General features: G+C 39.4%; 1 protein-coding gene across 2 annotated transcripts; it reads left to right on the top strand.

The window, feature by feature from the left end:
* Nucleotides 1–421: 421 nt before the first annotated feature.
* NADSYN1 (NAD synthetase 1) lies at nt 422–20108 on the top strand. 2 transcript variants are annotated; one of them, XR_009484326.1, is made up of 22 exons: nt 422–506; nt 764–824; nt 1298–1414; nt 2266–2319; nt 2712–2801; nt 3688–3739; nt 4459–4547; nt 6054–6171; nt 8155–8286; nt 9076–9150; nt 9337–9461; nt 9651–9699; nt 10366–10468; nt 11149–11317; nt 11669–11804; nt 13240–13346; nt 14162–14293; nt 14770–14839; nt 15674–15802; nt 16502–16678; nt 18605–18702; nt 19566–19580. XR_009484326.1 is itself a non-coding variant. In XM_059825798.1 (21 exons), the coding sequence occupies exons 1-21, from the start codon at nt 422–424 to the stop codon at nt 19617–19619; spliced, it is 2124 nt and encodes a 707-aa protein (XP_059681781.1). In that variant the 3' UTR covers nt 19620–20108. The 2 variants fall into 2 exon arrangements, 1 of the variants encoding a protein (XP_059681781.1); XM_059825798.1 differs by lacking the exon at nt 18605–18702 and having other exon boundaries at nt 19566–20108.
* Nucleotides 20109–20892: the final 784 nt, after the last annotated feature.

Here is a 20892-nt window from a genome sequence, read left to right as displayed (position 1 = left end):
TTTGCGGCCTGAAAGCTGCCCTGGTGATGCTGAAACGCCAATAACGCGCAAAAGGGGATCCTGCTCCCGTTACCTCGGTACTCACGCTCAGAAATTGTTTCGAGGCACGCCTCTTAGAAGCTGAAGGGTTAAAAAAAAGGGGGCTCAGGCTGCATTCCCATTATTCTGGGCTCCGGGGATGCGAAATTGCAGAAACCGGGAAAGGGGACGCAGCAGAAAACCCCACCGGAGGAGCCACACCGGGGGCTCGGCAGCAGCTCTCGGCGGAGCCGGCATCTGCTACGCTCTCGGGGCCGGAGCCACCGACAGCCCCCCCGAGCGGAGGCCGGCCCCCACGCCCCGGCACCTGCGCGGCCGGCGGGCGGCGGGAGGAGCGGCCCAGCGCCGCCCCGGAAGCGGCGGGGGAGGCGGCAGGGCCGCCATGGGCAGGGCGGTGGCAGTGGCTACATGCGCCCTCAACCAGTGGGCTCTGGATTTTGAGGGCAACCTGGAGAGGATTTTCCGAAGTGAGTGGGGCGGCGGCGGTACCGGCTGCTCTGCGGGCGCCCGGCCCCAGCCCTGCGCAGCCCGCTGGGTGCCCCGGCCATGGGGAAGCGTCCCTTCCTCCCTCCCTCCGCGCGTTTCTCGTCGGGGCAGCAGCGGAGGCCGTGTCTGTTGTAGGCACTCCGGTTCCCGGAGCCGCGGGGCCCCGCGGCCGGGGGCGGCGGGGCGGGGCGGGCCGGGCCTGAGCGTCCGGCTGGTGTTGAATCCAACCCTCTTCCAGGTATTGACATCGCAAAGAGCAAAGGGGCCCGGTACCGGCTTGGTCCAGAGCTCGAGATCTGGTAAGAGCGCTTTGTTGGTTCTGGGTTTGGTACGTTCCCAGTTAATTACTGAAGAAGGGTCAGTAAGAAAATCAGCCATGCAGTACTCTAGTGCCCGAAGCATCACTTACAGCATGCGGCTGTCAGGGCCAAGAAAAGCAGCGTAGTTGCAGGCACGAGATGGGTTCTCTTGTCTTGGAAACGTGACTGGTACCGGTGATTTCTGACCTATTTCAGCGACTCTTCCTTCACAGAAGCTGCAGCGCTTTGAACTCTGCCTGGGCCCAGGCTGCTGCTCTTGAAAGGAATAATGTCCCAGCAATGCCACAGAGTTTTAAGTGCTGTCAGTAGGGATGATGTTGCCAGCACTGCTTCTGCGTGTTCTGTATAAATTGCCTGTGTGGGTGAGGTGTTCCTTGTCTGAAGTAGTTGTGGTCCTGTGGCTCTGGTGCTGATTTGGCTGAATTTTTTATTTCTTATGTTTTTATGTGCAGTGGTTATGGCTGCTCGGATCACTATTACGAGTCTGATACACTCTTACATTCGTTTCAAGTTCTGGCAAAGCTTTTGGAGTCTCCAACTACTGAAGATATTATCTGTGATGTGGGAATGTAAGTTTTTTTGTGTAGCTCTTTAGGAATGCTGCCTCCACTGTGTTTCTGGGTGGCGAGGGCTCTGCACCAAACCTTTTAACACATCTTAGGAACAGCACTACTTTCCCTTTTAATTACCGTGACTAGGACTGCAACACGCAAAACACTTTCTGAAAGATAATCCGTTCAAAGGTTTCTGGTGGTTGAGCTCTTCAGGAGAGAAATAGGGTAATTGCAGTTATTTATTGGGAACCTTAATGGCTGGGCCCTATTGCCATGGGTAAGACTTTGTGTGATATGTTATGTAAAGGGCTTTATAAATTGACTCTCTTTCAGGAATGTCAGGGCTAATGTGACTTGCTTTGCCTGGCAGACATCCTTATAAGCAACATACGTGTATGTCAAAATCACTGAAACAGTTGTAAGTCACGTGCTGACAGTGATAAATTTTAACTGTAAAATTAACATATGTACACCTGCTGGTTTTAGTATTGATATAAATGGGTAAAGCTAGCTGTATTTTGAACTAGCCTGGTAGTATCACAGGGAGTCAGGTTTGATGAAATCAGTTAGCCCAGCCAGGGGGATTTTCCTGGTCTGCTTGTGTCACTCAGGCATGCCAGTGATCTGGCAGTAGTTGATATAGCTGAGACTGGCAGAATGGTGAGTAACTCTGATTTTTGCAAACAACTATTTGAATTAAAAAATTAGAAGCTAAAACTTGATATATTGTTTTGTTTAAGTCCCTTTAGTGATACAGTGTGGAAGTGTTGTCTTAAAAATAGTTTTCGTGCAGTGAAGTAGATTCTGTAGCTTTTTAAATTTCATTTAATGAGCTTAGCCACTGGTAACTCTCCTTGTTTTCACAGGCCTGTTCTGCACAGAAATGTTCGCTACAATTGTCGAGTGATCTTTTTAAATAAGTAAGTAGTTCTTTATGCGTTTTGTGAGACAATACCTTAGTGTGTCCTTTCAGAGACCTGTTTGGCCTTCAAGGAAGATTCTTCAGCGCTATGTAAAGCGATGGAGTTGTCTTCCTATCTACTAAACTTTAGAGAGACAACTAATGTTTTCCATGATCTCTTTTTCCTTTCTCAATTTGTAGAAACTAAATTTCCACTGCTTTCTCAAAGACTCCAGAAAAAAACCCCTTAAATCAGCAAACAGAAACTTTAAAAATTATTGTATGTAGTAGTTGTTTAATATACATCATAATAGAAAAAAAGAGTTGGTATTAATCAGTGTCCTTATTTAGTCTTGTTTGGCTGTAGATCAGGTCTTAGCTTGCCCTTTCTGTTTTGATTTATGTTTTAAGGAAAATTCTTCTGATCAGACCGAAAATATCATTGGCAAATGCAGGAAACTACAGGGAACTTAGATGGTTTACCCCGTGGAACAAAGCAAGGTAGGCTGGCTACTATTAAAATTGTGTTTAAAAACACAGCTTGCTGTTTGCAGCCACAGCAGAAGGATTGAAATCTCTATAGAAATCCATCAGTGCTGCCACAGGGTGAGCGGCAAGACCGAGTTAGCTAAGCTATGTAATTGAAGCTCAGTTAGAAAGCTTATTAAGTGCAATCAAACCCTGAATTGCTGAGCTGGAAGGAAAAGTGTGGCTGAATGAGCCTGCAGTCAGTGTAGCAGTGTCATTTTCCATGTGTCTACGTTCTAGCTATATGCAGTTCAGGATTGGAAGAGCCTGTGTTTACCTGCTTGATTGCTGCATCCTGTTCAATATTAAACTGGAAAACAATGTGAAATGAATGAGCTCTGTCAGAATTTTAACAACCGCAGAGGATGAAAGCTGCATACCTTAATGATGCTGCCAAATACGCTCGATGCTCATCTCTGATGCCGTGCACTTATCCTGTAGTCAGAGAATGTTCTGACTTGATGGTCTCAGTAGTGTACTTCTGAGAGAGCCCCTGAGCATCTGTCCTCTTAACCCCAGTCAATTCCACATGAGTTCTGAGTTACTCATGTATTAACACTGCGAAAAAAGAAACTTTTATTTGGTATTTGACTTGCATGGTGTGTTCTTTGCTAGTTCTAGTTTATAGCTAGGATGGAATGTTGTTTACCATGCGTTTCTGAAGCAAAGCAGGATGTTGCTAGCTTATAATCTTAACAATCCCGATTAATTTCACCTTTTTTAAACATACACAGCCCTGTACAACTGGAGTGCAATTTCTTTAATCAATGTTAGAAGGTGACAGAATGTGGAGATTAGAGTCAGTTTCTATGCTGTGATTTATGTAACGATGTATTCACAACCTATAAACCTGCTTTAGGCATGTGGAGGAATATTTTCTACCCAGGATAATTCAGGAAGTGACTGGGCAGGTAAGTTTGTAAAGGATTTTTTTTCTTTTCTTTTTAACTTTAGCATCTTCCAGATTCAGCAATTTAAATGTGGCATAAAACTGTAGTACACCAAATTCTGCTGTCAGTCATGTTGCAAATTCATAGGTTTCAGTGGTAGGTCTCAGTTACATTAAATGAGAGCGTAATTTAACCTTGTTTATGTTAGAATTTGGCAGCAAAACAAGTAAATTTTAAATTTGCCTCAGTTATTTATATATACAGGTCCTTGAAGATTGTCTTATTTTGCACAGTTCTGGTACTGAGTTTATCTGTGCTTGCAACTAGAAATGAGTATGTGTTTTGAGGTAAAAAAAAAAATTAAAAAAATAATTAAACCTTCTTGATTCAGAAGGGCCTAAAACTTAGGTTATTTCCCGTTTAAGCATGAGCATGATTCCTAGCAAAAGACAGTCTCTGTTTTGTAGATTGTTTAATTCAAAAGCAGCTGGCCTGTCCTTGGATCTGAATACTGCTGAAATTTCAACACAAAATCCTGAGATTTGCAGTTTAGAGCTTTTTTTTTTTAACTTAAACTTGGTATAAAATGAAGGAAGGTGTAATGTGATTGATACTGTGTCACTCATTTCACAGAAGTGAGTCTTCAATTTTATATATTTTTTTCAGATTTGTAGTTAACTCTTTGAATGGAATAGGTTCTTCTATTACATGTGTGTAAGGATGTTCTTGGTTTTTCCCAGGAAACTGTTCCTTTTGGGGATGCGGTGCTAGCAACAAAAGATACCTGCCTCGGGGCAGAAATATGTGAAGAGCTCTGGGCACCAAACAGGTAAAGGAGAAGAAGAAATGAAAAGTAAACTAAAATGTACCCTGGACCTGCCTGAAATAAATGTTTGAAAAAATCTGCTTATTATTCTTGCAGGTAGTATATCTTCCAGAAAGTGCCAGTAAGCTGAAATATAATTAGGAGCAATAAATACATCATGGGAAAGATTTCACTGGGCTAGATGCAGGGTGGCAAAAGAAGTTTTAGGTGGTTCAGCTGAATTCATTTGAAACAGAAGGTAGGAAAGAAATACAGAAAAGAAGTGGAATGAAACAGGTGACCTGAGGAAACAAATGACAGATAACTATAGTCCTCCCATTCCAGATATTCTTCTGTTTTTAGCTCAACCTGAGGTTGAAATGTCCTCTCTGGATCCGTCTCTGTAACTTCATCTAGGTCAAAGTGATGGTTATTTTGTATCAATTTGTTATATCGATTTTGTCTAGCATTTATAGTCCTGTATTTTTCCCACTTACTGTGCCTAGTCTCAAAAATTTGAGAGTACTAGTGGGGCTTTTTGTTTTATTTACTTTATTCTTTTTATCTTTGGCTTTGACCAGCTCCTCCAAAGCGTTCCACTTAACAGACAAACTGAGCTCTTATATTTGACAAGCGAGAGCAGAGGCTTCTAGGCAACATCACTTTGAGATGTATCACTTATTTTTTTCTATTTAGCTGTTAGCTTAGTCCTTCTGCTTTATTTTTAACCAGCATATACCAGACAATGCCTAAAGAGAATGCGTAAGGAAACAACAAAAGGTCACTAAAGGATAACAAAGCCTAATGCCCTTAAGTAATATTTCCTGTTATTATTTTAGTTCCTGTTACAATTTAAAGGTCTTCCCAACCACAACGAAGATCCCATTCACAAAGGTCTGATGCGAGGTGGGGGTAGAGATATGGTTACATGAAAGCTGTTGCGGTTAACGCAAAGTAAACAGATCTTCTTGATGTTTTTCCAATCTCCCAGTTACAGACATTCATTCCCTTGTAACTGCAGAAGGTGTGGTATGTTACAGGTAAAGACGAGATTTTTTTTTTTTAATTTATTTTTTAGTATTTCTTTCTTCTGACATTGGAAAAAGAAAAAAGCAGTAGAATTCTCCTCGTGTTTCTGTTTGCATATGCTTTTGAATTCGCTAAGAGAAAAGGAAAACAGGACAAGAGTTTGCAAGAGTATCTCAGTGTTGCCCTTTCAGACCAAGATTGTCTTACTCTCTCTTTCTCTGAGACCCAGGCTTCTATAGAGTAAAGTAGAAGACATTTCGTTTAGAACAGAATGAGCAAAGGCCCTTCTGCCCTCTGCAACCACTACTGGTCTTGGACAGAAGAGTCAGGCAATGAAGAAAATGGATGTTTTTGAGAGTCCTGTCCTCATTTGAGCTAAGACATGCAGAAAACTGACAATGACATAGATGGTTTTATTTGTCAGTGGTTTTAAATGATACCTGCAGTATTCACAGCATAATATTGCCAGCTGAATTTTTTTTCTGCCTTTTGCTTTGACAGCCCTCATATTGAAATGGGACTTGATGGTGTGGAAATTTTCACTAACTCTTCAGGGAGTCACCATGTGCTGCGGAAGGCTCACACCCGGGTGGATTTGGTGAATTCTGCCACAGCAAAGGTACATGCTTTAAAAAAAAAAAATATTTTTTTGGTTATGCACCTCTTTTTCTTTTTTTTTTCTCTTTTTTCTTTTTTTTTTCTCTTTTTTTTCTCTTTTTTTTTCTCTTTTTTCTTTTTTTTCTCTTTTTTCTTTTTTTCTCTTTTTTCTTTTTTTCTCTTTTTTCTTTTTTTCTCTTTTTTCTTTTTTTCTCTTTTTCTTTTTTTTTCTCTTTTTCTTTTTTTTTCTCTTTTTCTTTTTTTTTCTCTTTTTCTTTTTTTTTTTCTCTTTTTCTTTTTTTTTTTCTCTTTTTCTTTTTTTTTTTCTCTTTTTCTTTTTTTTTCCTCTTTTTCTTTTTTTCTTTTTTTTTTTCTTTTTTCCAGAATAGTCTGCTCTCCTGTGACAGGACATAGCATGAGCGTGGGGGCCTTGACTGTCCTTGTTGTTAGTTTCTTATTTTCTTACCTGTAATTACCTTCCCTGGTTGAATCAGCTATAGGGAAAGAGCTCTCTGGCTGGGGGACTGTACTTCTTTGGGGCGCCCTGCTGTATATCATGCTCTAATGTGAAGCACTGTAACTTGTTTCCAGCTCTGTGACCCTAAATGCCAGAGGCTGTTTGATTGCAGGTCAGCTCTGTCTGGTCTGTGGAGCAGCAGACTAGAAAAGAGGCCATTTGGTATTTGCATGGGAATAGAGGAGATACAAATCTACCTGTGTGTGTGTTGGAGGGGGTGTGTGGAAACTCCCAGAAGAAACCTTGCAGGGGAGCAAGTAGTTCTGCTCTGGCATGCTGACCATACATCTTTCACGCACATCTACAAAGAAGAGTCAGAATACCCTAAAAGAGTTTGATAACTCCCAGCTCTGGAGTCTTGTGCTGCAAAAATGTATTTGATGTCCTCAATCTTAATTCCATTAAACACTGAAGAAAAAAACATACTGCACTTGTATAATGGATAGAAAATAGTTAATCACAGTAAGTGCCTTTCAGTAATTGGAAGTATGAAATATTGAATCCACTGCATACAGAGAACAACCAGCTTGAAAGGGTGTTGTTGAATGCACATTCTATGTAAAGGGCAAACAACTAGTGGCTGTGGTTGCTCCCTGTAGTTATCTGTGCCTAAGCAGTTTCCCCGCATATGCATTATGTACTGAATTGGCAGCTCGTTGCCAGCCTGTAATTTGGTCAACAGAGGGGGTTATTTTCCTGGCACCTATAAAACCATCCAAAAGTGTCTTTTGTTTCCTTAAAGCAACAGTTTCTTTCCCGATTTTCATTCACATAGCAACATTGTATTGGAGAAATATTGGTAACGATATCAGGAAGGGGAAATAGAAATCAGTGTTTAAACTTAGACTTCATATTTCTTTTTTTCCCCCCATCTTCTTACTTAAAATATTTTGTATTTTTCTACTTTGAAAGTTCTGTTTATTTAAAGAAGAGAAGACATTTAGTTACTGGACTGTAATTCTGTCTAACAGGAATGGGGACAAAACCGAAGTAATGAATGTACGTTACACTGTGAAAAATGTTTAATTTGTACAACTGCTTTGTCACTGTAATTTAACATGCTTTGGTTATATTTAACAGTGCCTGCTCTGTCCTCAGATGTCCAAACACAGCTTCTGTCATCATCTTCCTGCTTTTCTTAATCTCTGTTTGAACTTAGAATTTCAGTTGAAAAGTGCAGCCCTCTCTATTTGGGCTAAGGGAATGACTCTTGCTAATAACAGAAGGCTCATGTCTTCCAACAGTGTGAAAGGGATAGAGCTCATTTACTACATTTACTTATGTAATTGTTTCTGCTGTGTATGTCACATGCAAAGTACTTGTTCAAATGACAAGAGAGAGTCCCAGCCATAAATTATTCACAATGTAAAGACAGAGGAAGATTATAAGAAGGACAGGAACAGAGAAATAACACTTTGTCTTTTAACATTCTGTCGGGTGTTATATTCTGAGAAGCATTTTTTGTCTGCATGTTTGTTTTCCTCCCAGAATGGTGGAATATATATTTTAGCTAACCAGAAAGGCTGTGATGGTGATCGTCTGTATTATGATGGCTGTGCCATGATTTCGATGAATGGAGAAACAGTTGCACAAGGATCCCAGTTTTCACTCGATGACGTGGTAATATATTCAACCTATAGCTGCTAGTTACAGCTGAAATTAGTATGGCTACATTTATGTTCAACGGTTTCCAGACATTCCAGATACTAGGTCCATGTCCCTAGACTAAAAAAGATGTATTTTTACTATGCTATTCAACCAGATCCAAGGTTTTTCGTAGTCACATTGCCCAGACCTGATCTACAGTAGCTGTCCTGCTTTTGTGTGCGAGGAAGAGCTGTCACAGTAGAGGAAATTAATGAAAATGTTTCCGTATGCAATCACCATGTTTAGGAAAGACCCTGTTAACTTACATTCCCTTATCTAAGAAAAAAAAAAAAAGGGCAAAGATTGCAGTGTTCTAATTATGAGCCGCTTTGGTAGACAAAAGGTTCGATAGGTTGAGCTCTACTTCAAAAAACCCTTTCTCAGTAGATTTGCCATTAAAGCTGTAGGTTTCCTCGCATTATGTGCCAAATTAATCTCTTTCCCCAGTATGCTGCTTGCCTTTTTCTCTTGTCCTTTGCCACAACTGATGGTGAACCTATTGTTCAGCCATCTGACAAGCGCTATAAATTTGTTGTGGTTTATGAGCATCCTAGTGTAGTCAGTGAAGCGAGTCAGTTGGTCTCGCTTTGTAATGTAAGTCATTCTACTGAGTCAGAAATTACTTGTGAAATGCGCATAAAAATCTGTATTGAAAAAATTTGCATGCATTCTTTTTCCCCAAGAATTTTTGTAGTCCAGGCCTGTCAAACATTGTTTATCTGTTTGTGTAGAATCAATCTAATGTTGAAAGCCTTTCCATAGGAGGTGCTGGTTGCCACTCTGGACTTGGAGGATGTTCGAAGTTACAGAGCAGAGATTTCATCTCGTAACTTAGCGGTAAGAATTCTTTATGGAGGTTATGTTTGTAAACTCTGCCTAGTTTGACTAGCCGTTGAATTTAAAAAGTATTTGCATGTTCTGATTGTCGTAATTTTCATTCTTGATTTCTATAGATCTGATGTTTTGTAGGTATATGCTACATTAAAATTGATGTCTTCCCAATTCTTCTGAACTATTGCTTAGGCAAGTAAAGTGAATCCTTACCCCAGGGTAAAAGTGAATTTTGCTCTGTCATGTTCTGATGATGTAGCTGTACCTACTTGTATGCCAATCCAGTGGAGACATCATAGTCCTGAGGAGGAGATCAGGTAAGCGCATACTGAATCTGTTGCCTGAAAATTATTTTGATTTAAAAAAAAAAAAAAAAGAGATAAACATAAGATCTTATTTATATTTAAGTAAAGAAAGTATCTCATTGGAAGAGCACAGTAAATATGTTGACTTGCTTAAGTCTTATTCCATTACCCTCTTGGAATAAGCATATTCTGTAATTTCAGCCTTGGTCCTGCATGTTGGCTTTGGGACTATTTAAGGCGCAGCAAACAGGTAAGAACAACTGTTTTTGTTCTTTGCCTTGGCATACACATCTTCTTCTTTGCCATAGGGATAGTACAGATTGCCATCCTCTGCTGCTATTAATGGAAAGCGATGTTAGTCCAAGGTGCAAGGTTTGAGTTTTTCACTGGTAGCTCATTCAGACTTAAAACCTGTATGCGAAGTGTGACTTCAGTATGCTCTTCAGACCTTTTCCTTAGTAATCATGCTTTGTTTGAAAGCAACAGTCAGGCTTACCTAATAAAGGGGATTTCTTTTTCTTTGAAACACTGTTCTTTCACTAAGAAAAATATTTTAATGGCATAATGGAGATGTTTAAAATAAGCAAAGTGGCATGACCTAGTAATTCAGTTTAATAGTGAAATATACATGAAAAATTTAGTCCTTTTTATTAGCTCCTCTGCCTTACTAGGGGGTAAAGACATACTGGAAGTTTTTCTAGCCAAAGGGTTTACACTGGCTACTTGTTTGATTATCCAGTGGATAACAGTTTAAGAGGGTTTGCTGGGTCTTGTTTGTTTGTTTTTCCCCAGTAGAATGCAAACAGACTTGAACAATGCATGTGCAATTCTTTTACAAGAGTATGTTTCTGAATGGTACAATATATATTTTTCTATTTTTGCTATTTGGAATGTCTTCCTTGCTCTGTTTTTCAAGGCAGGATTTCTCCTACCTCTTAGTGGTGGAATTGACAGCTCTGCTACAGCTTGCATAGTATACTCTATGTGTCACCAGGTTTGCCTGGCAGTCAAGAATGGAAGTAAGTAGATATGCACGTCTGGGTAGCCATGCTTACTAATGGTTATGGACAGGTTAATATAATAGCTGGGTGCAATAGATGCAAGAGGTCATTAATGGTAGACTCTTGCCCAGTTGTTCTAATGGAATCCTTTGTATCTCTTCAGAAATTCCAGCAAAAATGTGCATCCAGATTTCAGGTCCTTTGAATTGGCTTAATAGTTTTCAGTTTGGGTTTAAGCATTGCATGTGGAACTCAGACTGGTTTCTATCTAGAGTATCGTTCAAAATGTTGGTTGATGTAATTTTGGATTTCAGTGTACCGCGAGAATTTTCTCCTATTAAATTCAGCACTACAAAACATGGTTAGGGATGGTCAAGCTCTTAAACTGGCTTTAAGTAGACGGTAGGCATTTCGCTAAGCCTTTGTACTTATTGGATCATATTTTCTATGTAGTTTCTTTAAGGCATAAACCAAAAGGATTTAGTATTTCCATCATCAAAATTAGGAGCAAAACCGGTAATTCTTTTATTTGCTATATGAAAATATGTTTGGGGAGTTAGATGATGGGAGTCGTCTTATTTGTGAGGGGTAGCGTAAAGCTTAATTGGAATACAAGAAACAGACAATATTTTCATATCCTGGATAGCAGGAGGGCAACAATTTCCACTCTTGTTCTATTTCTTTTGCCCTGTGTTCAGATGCAGATGTGCTGGCTGATGCGCGCAAGATTGTGAATGATGAGACCTATGTCCCTGAGGATCCTCGAGAGTTTTGCAAGCGTATCTTTACCACTTGCTATATGGCTAGTGAGAATTCCTCCCAGGATACTTGCAACAGGGCTAAACTTCTGGCTGAGCAAATAGGCAGGTACAAATTGAGAAGTGCTGGACCAAAAAATCCTGTTCTGGCAAAGACTTTCATCTAAAGCTTTCAAACTCTAAAACAGGAAAAAAATGGGAGAGGAATAGTAGGTGTGTTAAGTAGGAGTATTACAGACATTATTATTAAAGTGTGTAAATGTGAGGCAGACTTGGCAGCATTTGGTGAAGGACACGGAAATTTGGAAACAGACTCTGGGAAGTGTTACTCTTCATACCAGATCTGAGATGGTAGCAGCCTTAAAACATCATTGTATGGGTGGGTTTTTGGCTTTTTTTAATGCTATTTTATATAGTCAGATTGTGCGAGTTGAGTCACTTCTGCTTGAATTCTTCTCAGCTATCACATCAATCTGAACATAGATGCAGCTGTGAAAGCTATTGTGGGAATTTTCAGCATGGTGACAGGTCGAACTCCCTGTTTTTCTGTCTACGGAGGGAGCAGCAGAGAAAACCTGGCACTCCAGAATGTGCAGGTGTGTTTCATGTAGGCTGAATCGGGTAAGACCCTTTCTTTTTTTTTTTTTTTTTTTTTTTTTTTTGGAAGAGTACAGAATGACGAAGTAGCAAGGGGCCCTTCATTTGCATTGCTGTGAAAACCTGAACTTGTTGTGATCTACAATCCCACATAACTCGGGAGAAGACCAAGATAATTACTGCTTGTGACTTTTAAAACCTGGTCAGGAGGAAATAGTACATGCGTGTATCTCATCAATAACATCGGTGTTTAGAAAAGCATCCTAACAGAAAGTTGCCAGGTCAGGAAAATGAGCCACAAAGTATTCTAATAGGCAGGTCTGAGTCCAGTAGCATTGTGGCAGGTCAAGACTCAAAAATATTGCCAGTGTGTGCCACTAGACTTTCATCTGGTGAATGTTAGCAGCCTTCAAAAGGCTCTGTGTGAGATGTCAAGTTTATCCATTCCAATTCCTAGATGTCCTCAGTTTTAGAAGGTAGAAGAGAATTTTTTTTTTTACATCAGAATGTATTTAATCTTCAATAGGCTTCTAAAATGCAGCTCAAATACACATTTCCAGTTATGCATTTTCATTGTGTCAGAACAGATTGGTGCTGTGCCTGGGTAGTGCTGTTATACATATCGTATAGAATCACAGGAAACATAGCTGCCGAGTGAATTCTAGTCCCTGACTCCAGTTGCACCTTTCGTTGTCTTGATAGCTTTCTTTTTTGCCTATTCGTAAAAACTTCCAACCTAACCAGGAACTCTGTTTTAATTCTGGCTAAATGTTGATTATCGTGTTTGATAGTTTTTGTTAGCTGAGGACTTGATCTTTCTTCCCCTGCTATTACTGGAGAACTCCAGCTGTCTCCTCTGGAAGCAAATATTGAATCCTTTATCAGCTTTTTGGCAATGGGATAGGCTTTAGTCACATAGGAGTGTTGTGATTTGCTTAACCTAACACACAATTGTGGCTAGAGCTGGAGGTTGAATTTCTGGTCTGTTGGGTATTATTACTATCCTTAGAAAAAGTAGAGTTTCAGAATGGGGACAGAAGCAAAGATAACTTTTTACAAATTTTATGTAAGTAAATGCCTTTAGTCTAATACTCCATAAAAGGATGTGTTAGGCAGATGGTTTATCTGCATACTTTATCCCTCATGGATCCTTATTAGTGCTTGTAGGAGGTAGAAAATGGCAATTACTCTTCTACAATTCAGAGTAGAATAAACTTGGCCAGTCACGTAAGTCTGTGGCAGTAGCGGATACTGAGCCTGGCTTTCCTACGTGTGTTCGGCATCCTCTCCACAAGACCGTCCTTCTTGCCTTAACATTTACCCCTCTCACATTTTGTTCTGTATGGGTTTGTTTGGGGAATTGATTAACAAAAATAATTGGGGAGAAATTATTCTGCTTTGTAAATTTGCTTTATTTTTCATTTTGCTTTGCAGGCTAGAATAAGAATGGTGCTTGCCTACCTGTTTGCTCAGCTAACGCTTTGGACTCGTGGGATGCCAGGGGGACTTCTGGTGCTAGGATCAGCCAATGTGGATGAAAGGTTGGTGAAAGTTAGAAATCTAAAACCAGGTGAACTGGGAAGAGGTCACTGCATTTCCTTGCAACTCTACCAAATCCCAGTGTAGATTATTACACAGAAGAGGTTAACGAGCTAAGAATACACTGCTAGCAGCAAAAGTAATGAAAATAGTTGAATCGGCCTAAATGGAAAATTGTGTATTTTTCAGAAGTTTAGCCAAAGTATTGTCATAGTTTTCCAATAAACTGTTGTTCCTTCTTTAGCCATTTTCAGTAGAGCTTGCCTGTGCAGTTACCAGGTTAACTTTCCAATCTGTTATTTGTTGTATTTTCAATAACTGTAATAGGAATTATGTTGTGAACTTTGAGTTGAAAAGTAGATTTAAAAAATCGGGAGATTAGAATTGGGAGATCAGGATAGAGCTGACTATTTGAAGATTAAAGCAATCCCCGTAAGATTGTGGGTTTTATAACCTCAAAAGCTGGGAGAGTAGTGTATGCTGATTCTGTGGGTGTTTTGGGATTTATTTTTCAGTTGGTCAGGACAATATTTTAATTGTTTTGCATCAAATATATTACCTTAGCATGGGTAGTTCTGCAGTGCTTCATAATTGTTTAAAATATCGTCTTCCTCCTGGCAAATTCATGGGTTTAGGATAACCCTGTTGCAGCTGAACACCTGTTTGCCCCTTATATATAAATACGTTAACAATATGCAGTCTGTTTCTCCCTGTCTTTATACTACATATATCTTCTCTATAGTATAAACTATTATATATTATACTAATGGTACGTTATTATTTACTATTACTATATAAAATTTCCTCTCTTGCTCAGTCTCCGAGGTTACTTGACCAAGTACGATTGCTCAAGTGCTGATATCAATCCCATTGGTGGAATCAGCAAGACTGATTTGAAAAACTTCATACAATATTGCATTGAAAATTTTCAGCTCACGGCCCTCAGAAGGTGAGTAGTAAAGCAGTGATACTTGGTGACTGTATTTGTATGCTGCGTACTGTGGACTTCACGGTTTGGTCTTCTCTACTAACAGAGCTAAGCTGCAGTAATATTGCAAATGCTAATAAAAAAAAGTATCCTGCGCATCCCTCTGTTTTTAAATGATTGCGTACACTTACACAATGTAAATTGCTGGGTGTTGAAAATGCCACCAGTCTTAGGAGTTACTGTATACAAGCATTTGTGGTGTTAACTCCACTGAAGGAACTGTTTGAACCAGATGCTTTATGCTTTTTGGTATAAAGCATTGCTTTTTAAACCTGCAACAGCTTGCAAGTACCACTTCTTCAGAGTTACCTAGTCACTTAGCAGCTTATGCCCTGCAAAAGTTTTCAATAAAGCATTTGATTTTTAACAAACCAGACTGTTTTTAACTCATGAGACTGGGTAGAATTCATGTTTTCTCTTTAACCTTTCTCTTACAGTATCATGTCAGCTCCACCCACTGCAGAGTTAGAGCCCCTGGTGGATGGACAAGTGGCTCAAACTGATGAGGTAATGGGCAGTGACTTTTAAAATGCTCTCGTAAGCCTTATCCCAAAATGTGGTTTTTGTCCAATAACTATTGTTTGCTCCTGTGTGTATCCATGCTTATTGACAAGCATGTTGTAAACAGTCTTAGAGCTGCTGACAAGGTACTAGTATCCCACACCAGCCTTATCTATGTTGACAACAGTTTCCAAAACAACAAATTAACTTTTGGTGAATGATTTTATATTTTGGGCACTTAGAAGGATGGGTGTTCTGAAATTCAGTTCGTTTTAAAGTTTTTTAATGTCAAAAGAAGTCAGTCAGGCCCTTAATGCTATTAAAATGGCTGGAGGCAAAGCCTTTCCTCTTCTCCCCCTGCCCTTCCCTTTGCTATCCACATGGATAAGAGAGGACTGGTAAGCCTAACCCGCTACCTTTAAGGGCTGTTGGAAATTTAACTGTAGGATATTGTAAGACTTTTTATGATAAAGGAAAGGGTTGCTGAATTAGAATTAGTGGTTTTCTTCATTTGGCCTTACCTTACTGATATATAGTACATTTAAGCTACCTAGAAGGGAGAAGTAATCTTTCACAGGAAAGAAATGTTTTCACTGGCCAAATCAAATATATTCATGGAAGGATTTCAAATCTCCCATTTCAGAGAGATTCCATTTGTGGTATTCTTTTTTTTTTCTTCTTCTGCTTGTAATAGTACTATCTCTTTGTCTTTTTGATTATAGGCAATTTCATTTTGGTGTTTCCTTGATTAAACTGGGTTGTTGTAATTGCTCCATAAAACTATTAATTACAATTTGCATAGTTAAAATTTTCAGTGACTTTCTGTGTGTGTGATTTCAGGCAGATATGGGGATGACATATGCAGAGCTTTCGATCTATGGCAAATTAAGAAAAATTGCAAAGGCTGGACCATACAGTATGTTCTGTAAGCTGATTAGTATGTGGAAGGAAATTTGTACTCCAAGAGAGGTAATGTACAAAAAAAAAAATCAAATCATATAATGTCTTTGCTGAAATAGAGCATGCTTGGAGAAAGGTCGAGCAGAGTTTCTTTTAACTGAAAGGGATAGTTTAATTATTCTGTGTTTAGAAATTATTCTACAGCTGTAGTAGAATATGGTGGAAAACCTGGTATGCATCTCTTAAATTAATGGAGCTTGTCTGTGTTGCAAATTGTTAGAACAGTAATTGGGTAATTTGAAACAATTACTTCAGAACTATACCTTCAGGGGAAAATTACTCTCTGAAATATACATGGCTAACTACTCTTGAAGCCTTTGGTTATGTATTCTGAGACAGAAAATGGCTCTTGCTTTGAAAGACTGTCTACACTGAAGAGGTATCTGCTTTGCTGTTATGCAGTTCTTCCCTTCTTGTGTGTAAAGGAAAAACTTCAAATTGTCACCTGAATTGCAGAGGCTAGTGCTTTTGCTGTTAGATTTCTTACAAGGCACTTCCTTACTGGTCAATGATAGGTGCAGAGACAGAGGTGGTGTCTGAAAATGGTCTTAAATGCCTCTTATAGGTAGGGTCATCCACAGTGATTTCATACTAGTAGTGGTAGATAATTTATGTAAATGGCTGTGTAAAGCTAGAACACATTCTTAGCTAAATTTTTAAATACTAAGAATCTTCATCTGTTTAAAAGCTATATTCTTTGTACACCAGGTGGCATCAAAGGTTAAGCATTTCTTCAGGATGTATTCCATTAACAGACATAAAATGACCACCCTCACTCCTTCCTACCATGCTGAAAACTACAGTCCGGATGACAACCGATTTGACCTGAGGCCTTTCCTTTATAACACCACATGGTCCTGGCAATTTCGGTGTATAGATAAACAGGTAAATGCCCTCTATTTCTTGTATGATTTTTATACTTAAAGCCCTCGCAATGGGACAAGCCCAGTTCCAGTGAATATCCAGCAAAAAACAGCTAGCATTTAGGATAATAGTTTAGTACAGAAATAACTGTGATTGTTCTCTTCACGTAACTGTGAGGCTAAGAATTCTCTGGTTTCAGCATAGGCTTTTTTTTATTGTTAAGTACAGCTTGTCATATTGCTAGGAAAGCAAGAAGGAAAAAAAAAAAGAAAGAGAATATATGTACTGAGGCCAGAAACTAATAGGTGTGCCCGTTCTCATGAAGTCTTGCGCTAATGCGGAGAACAAGCTTATGTGTTTCGGTTTCAGTTTAGGACCTGTCTGAAGGGATCTGTTTAATTGCGGGATTAAGACTTGACCTACATCTGTGTGGGAAAAGCCAGTAAGAGGCAGCAGTTCGTTGTGAATGCTTCTCCCACCTGCTGCTACAACAATTCCTTTTTTGAACCTCAAGTCAGTTGACTCACAAATACGTGTTTACACAAATACAGCAACAGTAATGGTACAGTGCTTAGTTTGAGCACTGTGAGGTGTGGAGGGACTCAAGCAACTGTCGGAACCGTGCTTAACTTTTTGCAGTTTTTACTCAAACCTTCAACTTTATTTTAATGCATTTTTTTATGGCAAAAGTGCTGGGCTGAAAAATTTTGGCACCTTGAAGTTTTTTCGGTCAGAGATTTTACACCTCAGTTGCTTTTAAGAATATGCTTATATAGGTAATAAAAAATTTAATTCCTCCGTCTGTGAAATGCCAGACATGCTGTAATCGTGTTTTATTACCTTGAAACCTAGGATAAAAACTACCGCATGCAGTGCTTTTTTGTAGGTCTGTATGGTGGGTTTTTTTTCCATTGTTTCAGACTTTTTCCCCACTGAAGTCCAGGACAAAAGTTCTTTTGGCCTCAGTGGGAGTTGGGTAAAATATTTTTGTAGGGTCTGGACCAAAATCTAATTATTTTATGCTTACAGTAAATGTGATTAAGATCTTTTAATGATCCAGGATATTGTTACAGTCTTTTAACTAGTTTTGTATGTAATAGCGGTTGTGCTGTGCAAGAGTACTAGTCATGGCAACTTATTCCCGAAAACTGGGAGTCAAGTTTGGGGAAGAATCTTTTATGTAGGCAACGGTAACCTGAACTGATAAAGTTCAGCAGTAACCTGAACTGATAACTCATTGTTGTGGATAGCTTTTTGCAAGACTGGAAAATAATGACTTGCAATAATGTGAGTCAAATCTGCCCTATTCAAGAAATGGAATACCGTAAGAGTTTCCACTTACTGTGCGTATTCAGCACAATTGTAATTCTGAAGACAATCACTCTCTAGGACTCACTGATAATTATGCTCCTGGGACTTAATCTGCATGTAAGATTTTTCTGGCATAGTAACAGGACTGTGAAAATAAGGCATAAACTCTAAATGACATAAAAAAACACCTTAAGTTAGGTAATGCCAGGTTTTCGTGTGGAAGAGTCACATTACAGCTTGAGCTCGTTTGTGAAGGGAAATGGTTTGGAGTGCTAATAATAGAGAAATCTGTTGGATTTGTGGAAAGTACTTTTCTACTTTGGATGTTTGTAGTGTAGTCAAGGCAATTTAGTTACCCACTCTTTTAAGTGCAAAATTCCCTCTGTATTTGCTGCAGAAGGAACAAGGGTAAGAGGAGGTTAGGATCATAGCACTTGCTGGGAATTGCCAGATTTGCCCTTGCAGTCTTAATGTCATTCAGCCCTACTTAGCTGAAAGGTTCCACCTGCATGATGAAATTTCTAGTGATTTAGAGCAACCGTAGGAACTCCAGTAGCACTGTCTGTAGCTCCTGCCTTTGAGTTACATCTGAGGTAAGGGATGTGTGGTCAGAGCGTGCACTTTATCAATTTCTAGGTGCCAAAATATTCATTGGGATTTTAATAGCTGGCATAATTTGAAGGAACCCTGACATAGCTCAGAAGAAAGCTGGCAAACCTACCCCCAAAGATGAGGTATCTGTAGTCTGTCTTCTGCTTTTTCCAGTGCTTACTGGTCATACCACAAGATTAGCTGTGTTTCATCAAACCAAAAGATTTATCAACCTGAGTGTCTTTGTGCGTCTCTTTCATGACCAATAGCAGATGTTGAAGGAGGAACGTAAAACCAGGGTATTTATAATACGACCTTCCCTATATTTCCCCTTAGATTTGGGGAACATAAAACTGAATTTTCCAGCGTTAGAGATAATGTGCAGAACATCGTGTTTAGTTCGTGCTTTTGGTCTATCCTCCATGAGTTTGTAGAATCCTTTCTGAAACTATTTATATTGTTAGTCTTAACAACAACTTAGCTTAATACAAGGTGATTCCTTCTCTTAAGTTTTAGGAACAGTGAAGGTCAGTTTTATAAAACTGTGTGTGTGTGTGCGTGAAAAGCATTTGCTGTGTTCATTTTAATTATTCTAGGCTCTCTGTTACGGGCAGGGTTCCAGGTTATGGCCTGATTTGATCCGACAGCTGTCACTGAAAGGGGCAATGTTCTCCCTTCCTTGTCTCTCCTGGCTTCTGAGATGGCTTGGGTGCTTGTCTCAGTCCTTGGTCAGCCAAATAAAGTCACCAAACTGACAGAAAACGAGGAACTGATGGGAGCATGCAGCCGGGGGGAGGTTTAGGGGGTGGGTGGGAAGAAAGTTTGACCTTCTCTTTTGACTGCAACTGACTGCCTGTTCAGCTCAGTTGTTCCCTAGAGCCTATCCTGCTGTTAGTTCCTGATAAATCTGGGCTCTACACTGTTTCGTAATGGAACTCTGAAAAGACAGGGGACATAAAATGCAAAGTTATTTTTACTATTGAATCAGTTTCCTTTTAATTTGCAGGTATCCAAGCTAGAAAAAAAGGAAGGAATTTCTCTAGTTGAAGATGTGGACTGATTTCCTTTCTTGTTTAACTGTGATAATTAATTTGCTAATCAGAATGTTCAAAACTGGAGTATACGGTGATGATGAACAGAGATGACCCAAACAAATGTTGAGATGACTGTTGTAAATGGTATTTGTAATCAAGTCCTTTTTTTTTTCTTTTGAATGACTCCCTGTTTTGTTCCCCATAAACCGTAGTTTGGCTAAGGAATCATTTATTAAGGATTTTCTTCAACTACTTGAGTTAATTGCCTTTAATTGAAAATACTTGGATAAGCACATAAATCGTAAATAAATGCAGGGTAGTCTTTTGTGAAAGTGAATAGACATACAAATATTAACTTTGGTTCTAATAATTTGGATATGAATTTTGAGTAACTTTCAGCTGCAAGTACAAAATTTTAACAGTTCTGGCATGCGCTGTTGAGGGGAAAACATTTTACTTAGCAATAAACTTGCAATTTTATAACGCTAATTGACTCAGTTCTTTTACATGTTTTCATTTATCTAGCATTGTCTGTGTAGGCTGGTCCAGTGTTTTGAGTAGGCACATAAGGTCTAATTCAGCAAGGTATTGGAAGCATGTCTAACTTGAAGCAGGTGGGTAATCTCCTTGTTATCAGGATCCAAATTAGAGTTCAGCTTCTTGTTTTGCATCTTCTTGCTGTTAACTTGTGACAATTAACTTAATTTGCTCAGAGAGGAGTAATACCTACTTCATCAGGATGTTCAGGGATTGTTTAATTGTTATTGCCCTCAAGATCCTCAGCTGCATTTTAAGGATGTTGAATAAAGTTGGCATGGTGCCTTTTCCCGCCTGGCATTTTTGATGCGTAAGGGTAACTTGGTGTACCTGAAATAAGAAATGCCTTTTGGTGCACAGTAGCTTCAATAGAGAGGACGCAAGTTTGGTATCCATGCCACTGTTGTTATTGCTATATGCTCTGGTGCTGCCTGTCCAGGAGCTGTTACCTGTTATCACTGACCATGCCATTAGTGAGTGGTTGCACTTGCCCACATAATCCCTTTACTGTTGGGATCAAGCTCGCTGGGTCTAAAACATCTGAAAATGGAGTGAATATTGCAGAACAAAGTATAAAGCCAGCTTCCTTTGGGCTCAGTTAGTGTGTTACCCACCTTCCACCTACTCTGCAAAAAGTTAGTTTAACTTCACTACTTCACTGATCTTTTAAATGCATCCAGTGCTGTGGAACAAGAAAAAAGGTACAGGGATAGCCTTGTTCCTTCACCTGAGTCCCTTTTCTGCTTGTTTATTTAATGTTTG

The sequence above is a fragment of the Gavia stellata genome, chromosome 17 (genome assembly GCF_030936135.1).
Source record: "Gavia stellata isolate bGavSte3 chromosome 17, bGavSte3.hap2, whole genome shotgun sequence".
Classification (NCBI taxonomy): domain Eukaryota; kingdom Metazoa; phylum Chordata; class Aves; order Gaviiformes; family Gaviidae; genus Gavia; species Gavia stellata.
The sequence above is the reverse complement of the archived record's forward strand: the minus strand, read 5'-3'. Positions and strand labels throughout refer to the sequence as shown.